Here is a 19960-nt window from a genome sequence, read left to right on the forward strand (position 1 = left end):
GTGGAGCCGAGAAGAGCCCTCTGGCAGCTTCACGTAGGGGAAGGGCACAGTCCCGGCCCGGTGCTCCCCACGCCTATCCCCCGACTCGCCCCAGGTCGCACCCGCGGGCTCGGCGCTCCCTCCCGGCCGCCCCCGTCCCGCCGCCCGGGCCTCCTCCACCGCCCGCCCCGGCCCCGGCCGCGCAGGCCCCGCCGCGGCCCTTACACGGTGACATGGCCGGAGCCTCGCACCACCACCGGGTCGGGGGAGTACTTCAGGAGCTGCTCCTCCAGCGCCCGTTCCTCGTCCTCCTCCTCCTCGTAGATCTCATCGAAGTCCGCCATGGCCGAGCCGGGGCGTCCGATGAGCCAGAGGAGCCGGCGCGACGCGACGGGAGCCGGCCGGGGAGGCAGAGGGGAGGGGGCCGGCGGGGGCGCCCCGGGCCGGGCCGGGCGGCAGCGGGACCGCGGCGGCGGCGGCTGAAGCGGCGGCTCCGGGCGGGGAAGCGCCCGTCACCCTCCGCGGGGGGAGGGGGCGAGGGGCGGGGCAGGAACAACAACAACAACATCCGGCCCGGCCCGGCCCCGCCCCCACAGCCGCGCGCGCCGGGGCGGGCTGGGGGCGCGCGCGTGGGGGCCGAGAGCGCCGCCCCCCACCAGGGCCCGCCTTCACAGGGACCCCAAAGGGCCGGGCCGGGAGGGGAGCGATCACCGGGTACAGCCCCTGCTCAGGGTGGGTCTGCCCACAGCACAGGGCACAGCATTGGGTCCGGACGGCTTCTGAATAGAGCGCAGGGCACGGCATTGGGTCCGGACAGCTCCTGAATACCCCTGTGAGGGAGACCCCACAGCCTCTCTGGGCAGTCTGTTCTGGGGTGTGGTCACCTGCACAGTAAAGGAGTTCTTCCTCACACCGCGGTGGAACTTCCTGTGAATCAGTTTCTGCCAGTTGTCCCTTTTCCTATTGCTTGGCACCTCTGAGAATAACCTGGCTACATCCTCTGACATCCTCCCTCCAGATTCCGATAGATATTGATTAGATCCCTCAGACATCCCTTCTCAATGTTGAAAAGCAGGAATACAGGCACCTTACTTCCTGACAGCTCATCATTTTGGACTAATACTTCACATTCCTCTGCCAGTCACAGCCCTCAGCCTTTCCTCGTAAGAGAGATGCTCCAATCTCTTACTCATCCTTGTTGCCCTCCACCAGACCTCTTCAGGAGCTCCATGTCCCTTGTCCTGAGGAGCCCAGAGCTGGACACAGCAGAGGAGCCGGGTGACCTCAACAAGGGTGAACAGAGGGGCAGGATCGCCTGCTGGCAATGCCCTTCCCTCTGCAGCCTAGGGTACCACTGGCCTTCTTGACCACAAAGTTTTAACCCTTTTTGTGCACCCATGAAGTCCACGGAGGAAGGGGGAGGCCGGAGTTTGGATACCTGCTGTGAGCCTGCTGGTCCCTCTGGCTCAGTGCAGGGAGATGTGGGATAAGTGCCGCTGGCCAAGGCCATCCTGCTCACACGAAGGCTGGGGCCAGGTGTCTGCATGTCCCTTGGTGCTGTCAGTTCCTGGATCTGCCATTCCTGTTGCAGCCTTGAATCCTCCATGGAAAGCATCATGCTAAGGCCACTATTTGCAGAGCAGATGAACAATGGATTTACAGAGGAACAGCCTCTTTAGGACTACATTGATGAATGCTGAGCAGAAAACCCTACAAAATGGTAGGGATTCTTCTTATCTCTTGGCAGTTTTGGTATTTGTCATAACCAAGACTTAAAGACTGTAAAATGCCAGTGTGAGCACAATGGCCTTAGCAACAGGTAGGCCATCAGCTGTTGGGACAACGATGGTGGAAGGCAGTGTGAAATGGAATATACCAGTAGTAAGATGACATTTTAAAAAGGGGCAGCAGACCTTCTTTATTTGACAGAGTGGACTGGTGGATTATGTACTTGCAGCAGTATCTAATATATAATGTCAGAGGGTTCAGCCTGAAACAGTCAAAAAAATAAAAAAAAAAAAGGAAGAAAAAAAGGTAAATCTGCTTATCATAGAATGGCTTGGGTTATACAGGACATTAAAGATCATCAAGTTCTACCCTACCCTGCTGTGGGCAGAGACACCTTCCACTAGACCAGGTTGCTCAAGGCCTTATTCAGCCTGGCCTTGGACACTTCCAAGGATGAAGCATCCACAGCTTTTCCAAGCAACCTCTTCCAATGTCTCACCCTCACAGTAAATATAAAAATATGTCATTACCCTTGCAGTAAATAATTTTTTGCTAATGTCTAATACATATCCTTGTAGAAAGTCCCTCTTCATCTTTCTTGTAGGCCTTCTTCAGGTACTGCAAGGCCACATTCATGTCACCTGAAAGCCTTCTCCAGGCTGAACAACCCCAATTCTCTCAGCATTTCCTCCTAGCAGAGGTTCTCTGCCCCTCTGATCAACTTGGTGGCCCTTCTCCGGACTCATTCCAGCAGGTCCATGTCCTTCCTGTGTTGGGGACCCCAGAGCTGGATGCAGTGTTCCAGGTGGGCTCTCACCAGAGCAGATGGGCAGAATCCTCTCCCTCCCCTGCTGCCCACGGGGCTCTGGATGCAGCCCAGGACACGTTTGGCTTTCTGGGCTGTGAGTGCCCATGGCTGGGTCATGTCCAGCCTCTCACCCACCTGCACCCCCAAGTCCCTCTCAGCCAGGCTGCTCTGGGTCTGTTCATCCCAGCCTGTGTTGATAGTGGCAGTTGCCCCACCCCAGGTTGCCCCAGCACCTTGACTTGATCTTGTTAAACCTCAGGAAACTCCCACATGCCCACATCTCATGCTTGTCCAGGTTCCTCTGGATGGCACCCCGTCCTCTAAGTGTGTCAATCACACTTCTCAGCTTAGTGTCATCTGCAAATTCACTGAACGTGCACTATATCCCTTTGTCTATGTCATTGATGAAAACATTAAACAGTGCTGGTCCCAATATGGACACTTGATATCACTCAGCACTGATGGCCATCGGGTGCTGTTGACTTCTACCCACTGGATGCAACCACTTTCTTACCCAACTCACAGCCCACCCCTTAAATCCATCTCTCTCCAGTTAAGAGAAAAGCATGTTGTGGGCTTTTACAGGCTTTACAGAAGTCCAGAAAAATGACATCTGAACCACTTCCCTTGTCCACTTTTATGAGTGTGAAGGGAGTTCTACATTCTGCTTTACTTTCCTAGTACTCCATGTATCTTATTTACAATAGCCTCCTTTCCACATTGGATAATTTTTCATTTGAAACCTACAGTTCTTTTTTTTCCTGGCTTGTTTCAGTATATCATAGAATGGTTGAGTCAAAAGGGACCTTAAACATCATCCAGTTCTCCTGCCATGTGCAGGGAACCTTCCGCTAGACCATATCACTCAAAGACCCGTCCAAACTGCCCTTGAACGCTTCCAAAGATAGAGTATCCACAACTTCTCAGGGCAACACATTCCAGTGCTTCACCACCCTCACAGGAAAGAATTTCTTCCTAACATCTAATCTAAACCTATTGTGTTTCAACTTAAGGCCATTTCCCCTTCTCCTATCACTACAGGCCCCTGTACAAACTTACTTTTGTAGGCTCCCTTTAGGTACTGGAAGGCTGTGATGAGGTCCTCGCAGAGCCTTCCCCAGGCTGAACAACCCCAGCTCTCCCAACCTATTTTCAATGGACAGGTGCTCCATCCCTCTAGTCATGTTTGTGGCCCTCTCCTGGATTTTGTTATACTGACCAGTTTATTTTCTGAAAGACTACCATTGCCACTTACTCTCCATTACTCATAAAGATCCTCATGGTGTATTTCTCAGTTGTAGAGTGTATACAAAGGTGTGATGATGCCTACTGCTCTGTGTAAAACCAGGATAGAAACAGTGTGAGAGAATCCACGAAGCCGTCTTTGCTGCAAAGGAGAAAGCAGCACTTTGTGCTTTCACACTAGGAAAGTGTGACAATATTTCTATCATTAGCTACTTGTAACAGGGTTCATTTCCTAAATAACAGATTTCTACAGAATAACATAGAATTCACTTGAGTAATAGTGTACTTTCATACTAGCATGCTTAACTCATGGGGGTTTTACCTAGTTACTCTTCTTACATGTCTCACACAGAAATTTGATTTAGCAGGACTGATGGCTTGTTGGTTCTGTCTGACAGTCCTGAAATTGATAAAATAGGCTAAATTTAATACTAGCGAAAGCAAAAGAAAACCCAGTGGTTTCAGTGAAGTTGTGCCTCCTTTTTCTACTTCACTCTACAGATGAATTTGGTAACCGGTTTGTTTTCAGATACCTGTTTCACAGTAGCAGATGGATAATCGGGGTTAATGCTGTGCAGCGCAGCAGCACCATGCTGGAAGCCTTGGAAATTGCATTGAAGGGATGGACTTACCCACATCACACTTAAACCCTTGGAGCAGTGTTGCAGGGACCAGCAAAGGCTTGAGGTCCAAGATCCCTGTGCCATGTGGCATGACAGGCTTGGTTAGCTCACTTGATGAATTTGAGATAAGAGAAAAAGAAAGAAAGTCCAAAGCCTCTCAATCAGTTCATCACTTTAGTGTGCATTACTTGCCTAATGAGTGCCAGTTCCACAGTCCACAGTTTCCAGATGTTCAGTATAGGTCAGCCTTTAACAGATGAAGAGCTGTGGCAGGTGTGATGTGGAAGCTCCAAGTTTCTAGGCTGAGGTGCCCGTGATGCTTCAGCATCAGGTTCACAGCACCTGGTGTGCTCAAAGCCTTCAGCACTGGGTTCGGCAGTACTGGACTGCCCTCAAAGGCTGCAAGGAGACTCCTCATTTTGTGCAGCTTGTCCTACCACACACACTGAAGAAAGCGGGCCTCTCCTCTGTTTCAAGAAGTATCAGTGAGTTGTCACTTCTTCACTGCTGATGTGTCCCTGCTATGTGCCAGCCCTGCCACCAGCCATGTACTTCCAAGTACATGCCTTTACATCACAGAGTTTGCTTGTGACTGTTTTGGTATCTACTCTGACCCAACATTGTGGAACTCCCATTTACAGTTCATCGTCCTTTCTCTAGGAACAGTGAGAGTAATGACAGGCTCATACTGATTGCATTTTTGAGCAACTTAACTCTCATTATATCTATATAAAGGTGGTAGTTCTAAAGTCCAAATTGAGGAGCATCATGCTGTTGTTCCAGGTAGGAATGCCCTCCCTCCCCAGTGAATTCCTGCACTATGGGAGAACTGATACCATGTACAGATCTCTCTGACAGAGGTACTCACTGTTCTCAGAGATGCTCTATAAGAATTGTATACTGTAATCTAAAGGTGACTTAAAATAATTTCCTTTTCTGCAAATCTTTATACTAGTTTATCCATCTTTTGGTTTCTGTGTTTTTTTTTGTTTTGTTTTGTTTGTTTGTTTGTTTGTTTTACTTTCCTCTCCTTATTGTTTGTCTCTTTCCTTTTTTCTGTGTTTCTATCACAGTTCCCCCTTTGTAATTGCTTCTTTCCCCTGCTTTCCTCTGACATCTTCTCAGTTGTTACTCACCTCATTCCTCCCACAGTCTTTGTCTTGTTTTTCCCTGTCTTTTCCTTTGTTAATTAGTACATTGTTGGAACTTCTGAAGGAAATTGTTTCACCCGACAGGGCATCAAAGAACAAGCAGCAGGTGCGGGTGTAACCTTGTTCTTTGAACTCCTACCACTACTCAATAGCCAAGCAAAGCTGGCAGGAAGAGCTTCTCTTTCCCTGATTAATTAAGAGAAGAGAGGTAGCCAGAAGGAAAACAAGAGTGGGTGTTGATAGCAAGGGAAGGGGGCAAGCAGGGATGGTACAGAAGCCAGAGAAGAGTAGAAATAATATACACTGCAGAGGGAGTTTAACAAAGCTACAGAACTGTAGCAAACCACCAAGGGCACTTACATCAGGCTGTGCTTTTCTTGGTCTGCTCTGAGAACTGGTCATCAGTCCCTTCCCTTGGCACACAGCCCTTCACCACTGGGTTGGCTCCTCTGTCCTGCTTAAATGTCCCTTTTCTCTTGACAAATCTGGATAAAGTGTGTCTGATAATGTACACGTTTCTGATAGGGGCATCAGTGACCAACATGCCCTGAGTTTTAACAAAATCAAATAAAAATTTAAAAGAATATTTACAGTATCGCAGAAATGTGGAAATACAAAGTCAGGAACAGGTACATAGCTAAAAAAAACACAACAGAACTTACTGTTGGTCACGGCTTTGTATTTGTTTGTCCAACCAATTTCATTATGTCATTTCTTGCTGATTAACTGATTATTTTGCAAAATCCCTGTAAACCCCAAATAAACTAAACAAGATTTTCTGTGCAAAAATCAAAGGAAAGTCTTGACACCAAACCATTATGGTGAGTCATACTTCTGTTTCTTACTTTATGATGCAGGATTGAATGAGCTCTCAGGGTAAAAAGGTATGTTGAATAACTCCAGGATTTTTGTCTTTTTTCCTTCTGCCAAGCAATTTATTTGATTTTCCTTTTGGTCCAGCTTCCTATATTGTATGAGGTTAATAAGATGAGTTCAAAAGGTACCTCTATATATAATATAGTATTTCTGAAAGAGACTCTTTATAAGTCATAAATAAAGTACAGAAAGCATAGATTGCATGTAAAGGGAAAAGCAGATGCTTCCTTTTCCAAATTCTCTTAACATATAACAAAATGAAGAATAAAGCTCTTGTAGTTTCAAGTCTGTTAAAACTGTGGATGGGTGGAGTTGGATACTCCGTATCTTTCAAGGACCAAATGATTACACATTACTGAAGACAGAATCTCCTAATCCATAAAGGATTTGTGATATGCTTGACTTAAAGACCTGCTTGTGTTTCACATAACCTACAGGCAGAATAAACTCTAGGCTGTTTTTGGGCATTACACTGGGTTTTGTTTTCTTCTTGTAGGATTTACTGACATGAAATATAAACTGCAACTTGTTTCTTCTCTTCCTATCAATGTTAAAATCTAATGCAACATGCTGCTTGGCTTTTAGTTTTGGGTTTGTTTTTTTCTTTCTCTATAATCACATCAATTAAACAGAAACACACAAAATAAGTATTTTATTTAAGATTAATCTAGCATTGAAACTAATGGGGTTTTATTCAGTGGTGGGAGACCAAAAGCATGAAGTCCACTGAAGCAAAATGTAAACAAAATCATATAAACATACAAATGGAACAGCAACTTCTACAAATACATTCTTAAAATAGCAGATGTACAATATCAATCCCTTCTTCAGAAGGTCACCTTTAAGAATAGTATCTGCTGGAAGTGCTGAAAACAAGTATAAACGAGTAATGTGGGCTGAGTCCTCTGCTGTATATATTAGAGATACAGCTACTGTAGCTTGGGTAAAGCTGTAGTCAACTTGTATTCTAAAAAAAAATTGAACCAAAACATACCCCACAACAGAACAGTCAATGACAAATGCAGACCTCCTCCAGCTGCTATTGGAGTGAACAATCACACCTCCTTGAATACCAGCACAGATTTTAAACTAATGTATTAATTTTTTCCTGTTTCTTTGTTTTTCCATCCTTCAGTACCTCATTGAAGTTTATATTTATTCTGAGGATAGCCATTTTCCTCTTGATAAATATGACTGAATGGCCAAATTGTTTACTCTCTATCTTAAAGAAACAGTGAGTGACTACTTAACTACTGCAACTGAACTATAAATCTCAAAGTCACTGTAAAAAGAAGTAGCATTTATATGATGAAATTATTAAAATAAGATTTACTAATCTGTATTAAGGTGAAATGCCATCATGTAACATATTTTAGAGAATTAGACAATGCCTTTGTCCATTTTTGCTTGAGAATAGAAAGTGCAAAAGTTTTTATCCTGCTTAACAACAAATACTCTCTGCTATGCCACCCACATGTACCCAATCTGTTGGAAAACTAGAACTATGTAGTCCTTTAGGATTGAGAAAATAATTCTTTGCCTGTCGGATTATTCTGACAAATTACATTATAATTACTTCCTCATTAGTTACTGTGACAAATGTTGATCTAAAGAGAACAGGGAAGGATGTCTTTCGTTTAAAATCATCAAAACATGTACAATTGAGATTTCCTCTGAAAACTTTCAAGTTCATTAATATTTGGGAATGCTAACATGTTCATTCCTATTGCATAAAAGCAAAGAGATTTCTAGCACCAGTCTCTTTCAAAAATGTCAATTTTTATTTCCTTTTGAATATCTTTAAAATAGCTCCTTTCTGCTTCCAGGTAGATAATACTGAGCATGATCCTTAAATAATGAAAAAATAGATATTCTTATTATGAGTTTTTTGAAGTGTGAAAAAATGTGGAATAGTGGAATATATTACATTCCTGGAGCAAGATTTCCTCAAGGAAGGTAGAGAACAAAAAACAATTCTAACCTCTGTGGCAGAGCATGAGAGAGGGGAATAATCTACAAGCTCAAAATAAACTTACTTTCCTTTCATAGCAAGAGAGACATTGGAAAAGAATTGCCTTTCTGCAGGATCCAGTTCCTTCAAGTTCTTTTTTGGCTCCCAGCAGTCTCACCCTAAGCATCTCCTCAAAAACACTGGCGTATCAATTCTAGCCTACAGCAGAGAATCAAATCAGTGAAGTTTGGGTAACTGATCTGTTTGTACACAATGGCCAGCCTGTACCAGAATGTCCTTGCAGACAGGGGAATAACCTATGTTAAGTTCTTACCCACAAAGAAATGGGAAAACTGCATTAGGCTTCCTTTGCCCAATGAGTTATTAAAGTACAATCAGATTCAGCACACTCTTTGCAATTTTTCAAGGTGCCTTATGAAGCACTGTTAAATACTGTAAGATGCTGAAAAATAGGAAATTTTGGGTCAAATCTCAGTTCTGCAACTCTCTTGCTCTGTGTCCTGGGTTGTAGTGTATGATGTGCACAAAGGATTTATTCCATCACCATCTTCATGAGCTGTTGAAACCAAGTGGGGCAGTGTCTTCCCAGGTCCCCTTCCTTTGGGCTGTCTTCTGCTAATGGCCCATCAATGTCTTGCCAATGACTCACAGGTAACTCCCTCCAGGAGTTATCTCTGTTTAATGGGCCATCAAGGACCCACTTCACAACTCATCATCCCATTGTGAGATGCTCCACCCAGGGGGAGGAGCCAAGCATTCTCACCTGGATATAAGCTGGTATGTGGGACAGTGCAAGCAGCACCTACCCACTGGATTCCCAAAGGACCAGAGCTACCAGACCTCTCTACAGGATCACTGCTTCAGGAAGAGCACCTCACCTGGACTGTTTCCACCACCCTGCTCAGGTTGTATTCTGACTCTGTCAGTGGTCCTTTGTGTTATTGCATTTATTTTTATTTTACCTTTCCTTATTTCTTCCTATTAAATTGTATTTCTGACTTTGAGTCTCTCACTTGTTTTGTTTTCAAACCACTACACTCTGGCACCTTGGACAAAATTAATTGATTGAATATGTACACCTTTCCCACAGTGGGTGAATTACTGGCAGGACTTTTTATTAATTGGGACGCTCTCAGGAGTTTTTCCACTGGGTAATATCTTAGCATACAAGTGTTGTTTCTATGTGTGCATCTAGGAAGTGTGATCATGGCTTTTATTTTTATTTCTTTGGTATCCTTGAAAGACCTTTTGTAGCTCTGGAGAATGAGCTGACCTCTTTTGTTCCCTCAGCCTGAAAAAGGTCATATTTTGTTTAACTAACCTTTGAAAACACCAGGCCAAATTCTACTCCCACTGCACCATTCAGAATAGCTGCAGAGTTATTCTTTCTTACAGCTCTGAACTGAGAGTAGTATTTTACCCAAAGCTTTCCATCTTGTGACTTGTAACCAGTTTGTCTTGGTACGTTCGAGAGTGCAGACAGCCACACCTCTTATACACTATAGTGTTACTTGTATTCTAGACACATACATGTTTTAATAGGAATATTTGTTCTTTGGCTCAGCTGAAGTGTAAGAGAGAGAACACAGACTGCTAATGTGGACACAGTTTTTTCTGAACTACTCTTAAAATTTTGGACTCCTTTTTGGCTGATGTTTTTTCATCTGGTCAATGTATCATAGAAATTTTTTTTCACAAAAATTTTGTAACTCATACCTTCATGGTTACGTCTCCTACCAGTTTAGGTTCCAATACTTTTTCCTTTTTCAGTTGCTTCATACTGTTTTAGATTATTTGGTTGGTGGGGGGAAGGATTTCTTTAATTTTAATGTATTTTTTCCTAGAAGACTGCTCTGAACTTTATAAGATGATTTCCAAGACTTCTATCATTCTCTTCCCATTATATTTTGGTGTAGGGTCAACATTATAGCATATTAAATAAGCTTTTAACTAATATACTTATACAGCACAAAATAAAATGTGTGAAATTATTTTGTTTCCATGATTTTTCAAACCGAAAGCTTCAAATACAAGCTTGGACAATGTATTCATGAGAAACAAGAAGAAGCAGACTATGCAAAACTTTCTTTTATATTTTTTAAATAGAAACCTTCATTTTGGTTTCATTTTGACATGCTTATATTGTATCCTTCTTCAATATGTTACTTTCTTCATAGGAAAGCAGGAGTAGGGTACCCCTAGCCTGTGTTTCACTCAGGCTCTGCTTCCTGAAGCTTTTGGTTTTGTTCCTCTATTTTAAATTGAGGATACAAATACATGTAAAGAGATGAATGTGTTAAAGGACTGCTTCCAGCTACAGGCATTAGATATTTGTTTTCACGTAACAGCTGCTCAGGCAAAGCTAAGACTATATTGTGAAAATGGAACTGCAGAAATTAGAGGATTGCTTTATTTCTTGAAGAGGTTTACAGATTGTATCAAATCAGACCAAAGTTTAATCTGACATATGAAAAAAGCTGACCATTTTTGTACATATGGCTTTTATTACACATCATAATTACAAATGTAAAAAAACAGGCAAAACCCAAACAAAAGCAACAGTTCCTGTCAGAGCAGAGGCAGAACACTAAACAGGCAATGAGCAGGGATGGTATAGTGTAGAAGACAGGAAGGATGTGGTAGAGTGCTACTTCCACATTTGCTCTGGTTGCTCTGTGGGCCTTAGTTTTTAGGAGTAAAAATGCAGCATATTTTTTAGATAACACATTCCCTGAAATAATCAACAACTAAAAATTAAATCAGCATTCTTTCAAAATGGATGTTAAGCAGAGTTTGTATGTGTCTTCAGGAAAAAAATCCCACAACATTACGGACTGTTACATAACAGTGAGAAATGTGTCCAGTTTCCTCTTAGAACTACTTCTATTTCATATTCCCATTGGTAAATCCCACAAGGAGTTCCAGAACCTTATTTCTCTCATAGTTAGAAAGGGCTTTTTTTCCATGCTAAATTTCTACATGGCCAGAGTATATCCACCTGTTTTTATGATGGTACTCTTCTTTATATGGAGTACCTCTTCTCTCTTGTGGATATTTACCTCACTGGTATAAACAAAAATTATGCCTCCTCTATAAGTCTTTTCATGATGTTCCATGTTCCTCTGATACTACACTTCTAAAGCTGTTCACTGGATGTGCTCTGATTTTGTGTTTTTCTGAGATGGACATGGAAAACTGTCTGCCATCACTGGTGAGGTTTCTCCACGCACAGTGCCATGGGCTTTGACCATCTATATGGATTTCTCCGTGTATGGTTGGCATGCTCTAGAGTCCACATGCACAGTATTTCTGTCTCCTTAGTGCAATGCCTTGCCTGTTCTGCTCTGTCATACCTGTTTCCTGACCGTACTGCAGCAATGCTTTGTAAACATGGATTAATGTGTCCAGGTGCCCCAGTCACAATGTCGTGTTCAGCTGTGAAGCTCCTAGCTTATGTTGGCTGTGTCATTGCACTTCTTCCAGTATGGCACTTCAGCCTCCACAGTTACTGACTTCGCTTCTTTCCTATGAATAGTGAAGTCCTATTGGCTGTGACAAGAAAACAAATTAAACAAAGTAATTCAACTGCTTCTGAGACTGACTCTTGAGGAACTCCATTATAACTGTATTCCTCTCTGCTTTCTGAATTTGGCAGAGTGGTATCATCTCTCCTATGGGTAATTCTTTCATCAGTTTACAGTTCTTGAACTATACCACATCCATACTTTCATTACAGGAAAAAGAAATAAATTATAACCATTTTATTTGTTTAGGTTGTGTGAATTAAACTCAAAATGTACAGTTTTCTGACTGTGAAATAGTTAGCTCCTACAATATGATGATATGTTTGATGACCTCTTCATTTTTATCACAAGCAGCATTGAATGTCCATTCCTGTTAACCTGGCTTTTGAAAATGTGGCACTTCCTCTGGCAGGAAATTCAAAAGACTGCTTCTTGGTCACTTTTAGGCAGGATGTTTCAACCTAACAATGACACCTAAGGATCAAAATTCATGAGGTCTGAATTTCAAGGAGAGAAATGGAGTGGGATGTTTAGTCATGTTCTTTGTTGGCTTGGGGCCTGTATCACTACAAAATATCACTCTTATGTTGATTTGTAGTATATCACTGTAAAACTAACATCGTGATTGTGTGTTCTAGAATCCACAGCAGCATTTTGAATCCTTGTTCTGATTCCTGTGACCTTGGGGTTTCATCTCCAGCTGCCAATATGAAACTTCACTGAGGCTGCTGCAGAGGTTTAACTTTATCCCCTTTAAAGAGAGGCCATCACAGCTTTGTCTCACACATATCATGTGTAACAGCTAGCAATTTTAGCTGCAGAGCTGTTAGAGCTGTAAACAACAGCCAGTAATGAAACCAGGGCCCGGACCACCTGTAGCTTCTGGCCTGATGCTGTCCCATACCTGAAGAGTGCTAGAAACATGGAGACACAGAGATTTATCAGACTAGACTCTGATCTCAGTGGGTATTTTCTTATTCTGTCTCCTTCACATGATCTCTGGTAGAAGGGGGCTATGGTGAGGTGATGCAGACAAGATTTTTGCTTCCAGACACTGAAGGGAACTCATCGAAGTGCTAACACTCTTTTTAAGAGGGTTGAAGAGGGAGAGAATTAAGGTCTACATCTGCATATACATGAGCAGACCTGATTGACTTAGGAAGAATCTCACAAATTTCCCACTCCAAATAAAATATGTAACAGAATTTAGCCCTCTGGCTGCTCTTTACGTGAAAGACAGTTGTCACTGTAGGCCTGCAAGTGAAAGCAAAAGGCACTGCATTGGGTTGTGACAGGGAGAGATGAAGGCTGCTGCCGGAGCTCTTTAGAAACACTCATTAAAACACAAGGTATCATCGTCAGCCTGAAGGACTCATGTAGAAATTTGCTGCTAATCGTGTGAACGAGTAACTTTGCCAACAGCGCCAACAACGTGGGGTAGCCTCGTCTCTCCAAAGGCTGGAAGAGGTTGAAAGACAGGTTTCTTCCTAGAGAGAGGTGGCTGCTCTCGCTCCAGCTGGAGCTCCGTGTCCCGCCCTCCACCACCACCTGCACTGCACGAGGTGCGAGAGAGCGCTGAGGCAAGGACGGCTGGGCAGGCCCGGGCAGGGCAGTGGCGGCCTGTCCTTCCTGAGCCAGGACTGCCCCTTCATTCCTTCATTTCCTACAGGGGGGATGGGGTTGCCGTGCCAAGTCTCGGTGGGGTAGTTTATGACCGGGGATGGGGGCAAAGGAAGTCTCTCGTGGAAGGGAAGGGCACCGAGGATCTGCATCTGCGGGGAAAGGGGAAAAGCTGCCTTCCCTCTCCTCGGCCCGAGGTGAGCCCGCAAACCCTTGGCTGAGGCCACCGGCCCTGCCGGCTGCCAGCCGGTCTCGGGGGAGAGGCTCCCCCCTGCCCTCCGGGGCCGAGGAGGGAAAGGCGGGTAGCCGAAGGTGGGCAGAATTCGAGAGGCGGTGGGGTGTCGGCCTCGGCTGTGCCCTGTTCCCCCGGGCCGCGAGGAGCCGTGCGGGCGGCACTGAGCCCTCACATCCCCGGGCCGCGGGTCCCCTTCCCGGCTTGGCCGCCTCCGGCCCCCGCCCTTAATGAGATTCTTTGAAATCCAAAAAAGCGAGATTTAATGTTACATCCTTATCTTTGGAGGAGCTCGGTTTTCTTGCCGCGGCGACGTCACTTGTTAAACAATCCGCGGCTGAGCCCCTGAAAAGAGAGGCATTGCACCCTTCGTGCTGAATACGCTTCTCAGCGCGCATAACGCCAGGGCCTTTTGATGTCTCACAATGCGTGTTACGCCCAAAGATTGTCTCTTTGGACAGATCTACAACGCTTGGCTTCATGTTTGGAAGTTAAATGGACAGCGAGGTTGTAGAAACTCCCACGCTTGAAGCTGGCGCAGACACTCGCACTTTCGCCTGTTACTTTCCATGAGTGAAAGCGGCAGGGGTGGAGGGAAGGGGCTGCTGGTTTAATCCGTGCTCCGAGGCAAAGGGAGGGGGGAAAGCAATCAGACTTTTCCTCTCTTTTCTTTTCGTCAGTTTATTCTTTGGCAGCCTTAAAGTAAGAGCTATGTGCAAAGCGTGCGCCCTGCCTACGTAGCTTGTGTCTGGAAGTCGCTGGCAATGTTGCTGCTCCATGAAATCAAAATTTATGATTATTCAAATGTTGGGGACTGTGAAAAGAGAGGAAGAAAGAGAGAAAATTAATATTGCAGCTGTTCTTCTGATTAATGAGAGATAATTGCTCATGAAAAGTCACCCCTGTGGCATTTTGTTGTCTCCTGGATCTTTGTTCTTTTCCACTATTATTGAGGACTTTCTTGAAGACTAAGCGGTTCTTTTCAATTTTTGGTATTCAGAAAGTGTTGCTTGGTTACAGATAATGGAGAAATCTCGGGCTATATTGGGTAAGATGTGCCACAGACAGCAATATCACAATGCCACTTTCAGAAAAGGATGGATACAAGTTAACGATGCGCTTTCAATAAAACATTAATAGACTTGTTCACGCTTTCATAATGACCTCCTTAATGGGAACTGGGGGCAAGTCCTGTCTTTAGATTGCGTTCACTTCAGAAAGGCCAGCGTCGGGATTGCCGATCACTTTGGAAACTAATAGGAAATCAATGTTAGAGTAGCGAATAAATGCGATTACAGGGCAGGAGCCCGCGGCCCCTCGCTTACCCACGCACGGCTTTATTTTCAGTGGGACTTTCCCGTGGGGGAAGTGCCCAGGCCGGGGCTCAGCCTGCCCAGCGCCACCGCATGTCACCCGCTGGGATGTTTGCCACCGCGGCTGCTCTGCACGTGTTGCTTTGGGTTTGCTGGTTTGGTTTGGGGTGTTTATTTGGGTTTTTTGGTTGGTTGGGTTTTGTTTGTGGGTTGTTTTGTTTTTGTTTTGTTTTTTCCTGCTCGAAGCGTGTCCTGGGGCTGCGGCGCTTTCCCGAGGCGGCTCCTCCCGTGAACTCGGCGGAGATGCGCCTGAAAGCGCCTCTTTCTCTGGGCGGGCATGGCTTTTTCTTCTGCCGGGAGCTGCCGGCCTTGGGGGAGGGAAGGGAAAGAGTTGCTTTTGTCATTTAAGCCGTGAATCTCTTCTACATAAAGGTGTTAGAGACATCTGGAAGAAAAGAGGGACCAGCACCCAGTCCTGCGCTCGGCGGACCAGGGGAGCGGCTCTGATGTTCTTTTTGAACTGCTCCACTTTCAAAAGGGGGCAATTTCGTTACATTCTCATTTGTTATACTGTCTTGAACTAAAGGCAGACAAAGCTATACTCTGTCACCCCGAGCAGAATGAAGGGAATCAAAGGATTTTCCCTTAAAAGGACTAATTTTCTCCTTGAATTATGAAAGTAATGGCTAGGTAACAGCCTGTGCTCTGTACCCAACTGCTTAATACCTTCTAAATCCTTCCACGTGGCTCTCCCAGTCGTAGCAATTAGAGCTCATTATAGGCTCATAAGAGCTCTCATTTCGGGGATTACTTAATGGACAATGAAATTTTATCGGACAGAATTATTGAAAAATAAAATTGTAACGAGGCCGATGTGATGTGAGCGCACGCCTTGCATCATTCCGCCTGGTTTGGGATGTCTTTGCTTTCAAATGACTTCTTTTCTTGCTCTGGCTTTCAGGGGTGGCTTTTTCTTAGTGATTTTTCTCTCTCTCTCTCCCCCTCTCTTTTAAAACTGCATTTGGTTTATTATAACGATTACAAATTGTAATTTTGATCCGACTCTTGCTCTGTCTGCCTTTCCTTACGACAGCCCCTCCCCAGATCCACTCTATCACTGCAGGCAGCCTTTTCCACTGACCTTTGGGGTTGTATTATTACATTTGCATTTCCAGAATAGCCTCTCCTAAAGGAAAGCAAAAATTAATTAATTAATTAATTTAAAAAATTAAAATAAAATGCAGGTTTAGTTTAAACCCTCTCCAGATGTGCTTTGCTCTAAACGGGAAGAGCCGAACCGAAAAATGCCATGTTTGTGCGCGGTGACCGTGAGCAGAAAAAAGAAACTCCCGGGCCCCAGCGCAGCCCAGGAGGGCGAGCCTCCGGTACCCCCGGGGCTGCAGGGCCTCGGCCGAGCCCTGGGCAGCACTTTGGGGAAAAGTAGGTGAGGTTGGAGCCGACCCGCCTAAACTCCGCCAGCCCCTAATTGTTGTCACAAGACGCGGGATTAGCGCATTGCTGGAATAGCTGTCTGTTTACACTCAGGAGCCCCCGCCGGCCGGTAAACACTTTCTAATTGAATTCTAATCACATTCAAATAGCCACAGAACAGGCCTCAGCTGCAATTCATAAAACTTTAATTGCTATCCATAAATCCTCAGATCGCCGAGCGCGGAGTGTCCCTAAAAACGCTGTTGCATGGTGCCTGTCCAGGGAGGTGCGGGGGGAAAAGGGGAGCTGGGCTAGGGGAGAGCCAGCCCCTGCACAGGGGTACTGCCCGCAGCAGGGTGGGGACGGGGACAGGGACCAGGACAGCACAGCACAGCCGGGCGAGACCTGGCCACTCTCTTAGCAAGGCTCGAGTTGCACCGCTGAGCTTTGCTGGTCGCAGGGGCGAGGAAACGCCGGCTCCATCAGAAGGCGGATTTATTTTGCTGGGTTCATCAGCGGGAGACTGGGTGTGCGGGAGGGATGGCAGGATGTCCGCGGCCCGGCCCTTGCGCATGAGAACCGCTTCTGAACACGTTCCGGCTATGGCTGCACTCTCGAGTTTCTGTTCAGCCTCTGGTAATCAGGCGTAGTCTGTGTTTTCTGCTTTAGAGCACAATTATCACTTCCCTTTCCCGTGTCAAGTGGGATGGGATCCGCAGTCTGTTTTAAACGCCGCTTCACATCTGCTAAACAAGAACGTGATAGTCCTTCTATTAATGATAAGTCTCTTCTTAAATTCCCATGAAACAGGTCATTGGAAAATCGCGTAATATGCCGCGAATACCTTGGCTTTGTAATACGCTCTGAAATGCTTCGGAGCCACCGACCGTATTTAGCTGTTTATCCAATTTTACTTTGAATGATTGCTTCAGCAAACTTGGTGGAGATCAAAGAATCCCTCCCTGACATGTTCGCTTTTCATTAGCGCCGAGCACTGCGGTCCTGGAGCGGCCGGGGAACTTCGCTTGGAAGCTTTCCGTTCTGATACCATTGGGCTGAGAAGTGTCCAGATATTTGAAGCCTTTGTCCGTTGCAGTAATTACCAATTTGGCAAGATTCACTTGAGGTGAAAAGGGCGAGGAGAAAAAAAAGCCACCCAACCCACCGTAGGTGCACGTGTATGTGCAGACACACAAACCTCCATCCCTGACTTTACTACCCTGACTGCACCTGTGTACCTGGCTCCTCTGGTGCAGAAATGCCTCCTGAAGGAGTGCAGGGAGGGGTCAGGCTGGGGAAAGGTGTTGGCCCCAGTTCTCCGCGGGATCCACGGCCCTTTGGATGTTCTTTTACTGGGGGTGAGAGGGGCGGAGTTGAACCGCTTGTTTCAGAGCATTACCTGCTCTCACCTCTCTCTCCCTCTCGGCGAGGGAAAGTAGCGTTCTCTTCGGGGAAAACCCCCGAGCAGCAACTCCTTCCGATTAACTTTATCCCCGGCATCGCGGGCGTGTTGACAGAGGGACATGCCAGCGAGCATGTGTGTGACGGGAGCAGCCGCCCCCTCCCCGCTTTCTCGGCTCCTATAATTTATTTGAGGCGGAGGCAAAGGAGTGAAGTCATCGGGCGAGGAGCAGGCACGCACGCTTTGCCCCCCTCCCCTGCCCGCTCTGGTCCCCCCCGGCAGGCGCTCCTCGGGCCTGGGAAGCCGGGGAGATTTAGATCTGCGGGGCTTTCAGCCATCACGTGTTTAAATACTTGATATAAAACCCCGGCGCAGGGGATCCAGGCGGGGGGACTTTAAGACCAGCCCTCTCCAGGGACCCTTTTGTTCAGCTTTCAAACATAAGCACCTTCTCGACTTGCCAGGACTCCAGTGGCAACTTGGCCAAGCAGGAAAAGCCCGACTTTGGGAGAGCCGCCCCCGGCCTCGCAGCCCTCCGCGATGTCACGCTCCTTCTACGTCGACTCCTTAATCATCAAAGACTCCTCGAGGCCGGCTCCGTCCCTTCCTGAGCATCATCACGGCCAGGACTTCTTCATCCCTCTCAGCATGCCTTCCCCCCTCGTCATGTCGGTGTCGGGCCCGGGCTGCCCGTCCCGAAAGAGCGGCGCCTTCTGCGTCTGCCCGCTCTGCGTCACCTCGCACCTGCACTCCTCCCGCGGCGGCGGCGGCGGCGCCGGGGCCATCCCTCTGCTCAAGAGCCAGTTCCCCGCCGCGGCGGGCGAGGCCCAGTGCTGCCCGCGGGCCGGCCACGCTCACCACCCGCCGCAGCACCCGCCTCCCGCCGCCTCGGTGCCCGCCGCCGCCGCGCTGGGACACCCCGCGCATCACCCACCTGCCTGCGCCGCCACCACCTACAGCGTCAGCGACCCCCGCAGGTTCCACTGCCTCGGCATGGGTAGGAGCCCTGCGGCGCCGGGAAAGGGGCAGCGGGAGAAGGGGTGGCCCAAGGGAGAGCGGCTGCCGCGGGTCGGAAAGCTGCTGTGGAGCGTCTCGTCTCTCTGTCTGCCTGTCTGTGTTTCTCTAGTCCCTCTCCCCCCTTTTTCCTTGTCCCGCTGAATTTCGCATTTCTGTCCCGTCCAGGAGGGTCCGAATCCAGCCAAATTCAAAATGGGAAACGGATGAGGACTGCTTTCACCAGCACCCAGCTCTTGGAGCTGGAGAGGGAATTCTCCTCCAACATGTACCTGTCCCGGCTGCGGAGGATCGAGATAGCCACGTACCTGAACCTGTCCGAGAAGCAGGTGAAAATCTGGTTCCAAAACAGGAGGGTGAAGCACAAGAAAGAAGGCAAAGGCACTCAGCGAAACTCGCACGGGGGCTGCAAGTGCAGCACCAGCCAGGGGCACTACCCCCGGTCGGAGGATGAAGAGTCTCTATCCCCCTCATCGGCTACTGAGGATAAGGAGATCTCCCCGTTGTGAGGGCGGCCCGGAGCTGCTGCCGCCGGGCCCAGCCCGGCTCGGGGGGTACCTGGTCACTGCCCACGGCCGGCAGCCCGCTGACCTGGGCGGGATGGCCCTCGCCGCCACCGAGGTTTCACTGTCATCCATTCGCAGTAATAGAAAGATATATGTGTATATATATCTATATAAATATATTTTCGGAATGTAAATGTTTTAGTCGTGGGAGTTCAACCAAAACGTTATTTATGTAATCCCAGGAGAGGGCACCTGCTCTTTCTAAAATGTAACATGGGACAAGGCTCGCAAGGCCCAGGGTGCCTTCCTCTGTACCCCCACGGGCAATTTAAAGGATAAAAAGAAATTAATTTGAAACCGAATGGTGAGACATTAAAAAAAAACAAAAAAAAACAACAAAAACAACAAAAAAACCCCCCAACAAACCAACAAAACTGAAAAGCAAACTAAAACTTGTAGAATACCTTCTGGACGGACTTCTTAACAAAAATAAGAAAAGACATAAAGATCACCCTTTTGGGTTTGGGACGCCTGTT

General features: G+C 46.7%; 2 protein-coding genes across 3 annotated transcripts in view; one reads left to right on the forward strand and one right to left on the reverse strand.

The window, feature by feature from the left end:
- Positions 1 to 351, reverse strand: part of CHIC2 (cysteine rich hydrophobic domain 2) — a 31114-nt gene extending 30763 nt beyond the window's left edge. For both annotated transcript variants that reach the window (XM_083860860.1, XM_083860861.1), the window contains exon 1: positions 205 to 351. In XM_083860860.1, the coding sequence (XP_083716986.1) occupies positions 205 to 323 (119 nt within the window). In that variant the 5' untranslated portion in view covers positions 324 to 351. The remainder of the gene's footprint in view (positions 1 to 204) is intronic.
- An 18093-nt stretch (positions 352 to 18444) lies between these two features.
- GSX2 (GS homeobox 2) lies at positions 18445 to 19427 on the forward strand (the record flags this gene model as incomplete). Its single annotated transcript, XM_083862499.1, has 2 exons — positions 18445 to 18901; positions 19087 to 19427. The coding sequence occupies 2 exons, from the start codon at positions 18445 to 18447 to the stop codon at positions 19425 to 19427; spliced, it is 798 nt and encodes a 265-aa protein (XP_083718625.1).
- Positions 19428 to 19960: the final 533 nt, after the last annotated feature.

Source organism: Zosterops lateralis, assembly GCF_965231275.1.
Source record: "Zosterops lateralis genome assembly, chromosome: 5".
NCBI classification, from domain to species: Eukaryota; Metazoa; Chordata; class Aves; order Passeriformes; family Zosteropidae; genus Zosterops; species Zosterops lateralis.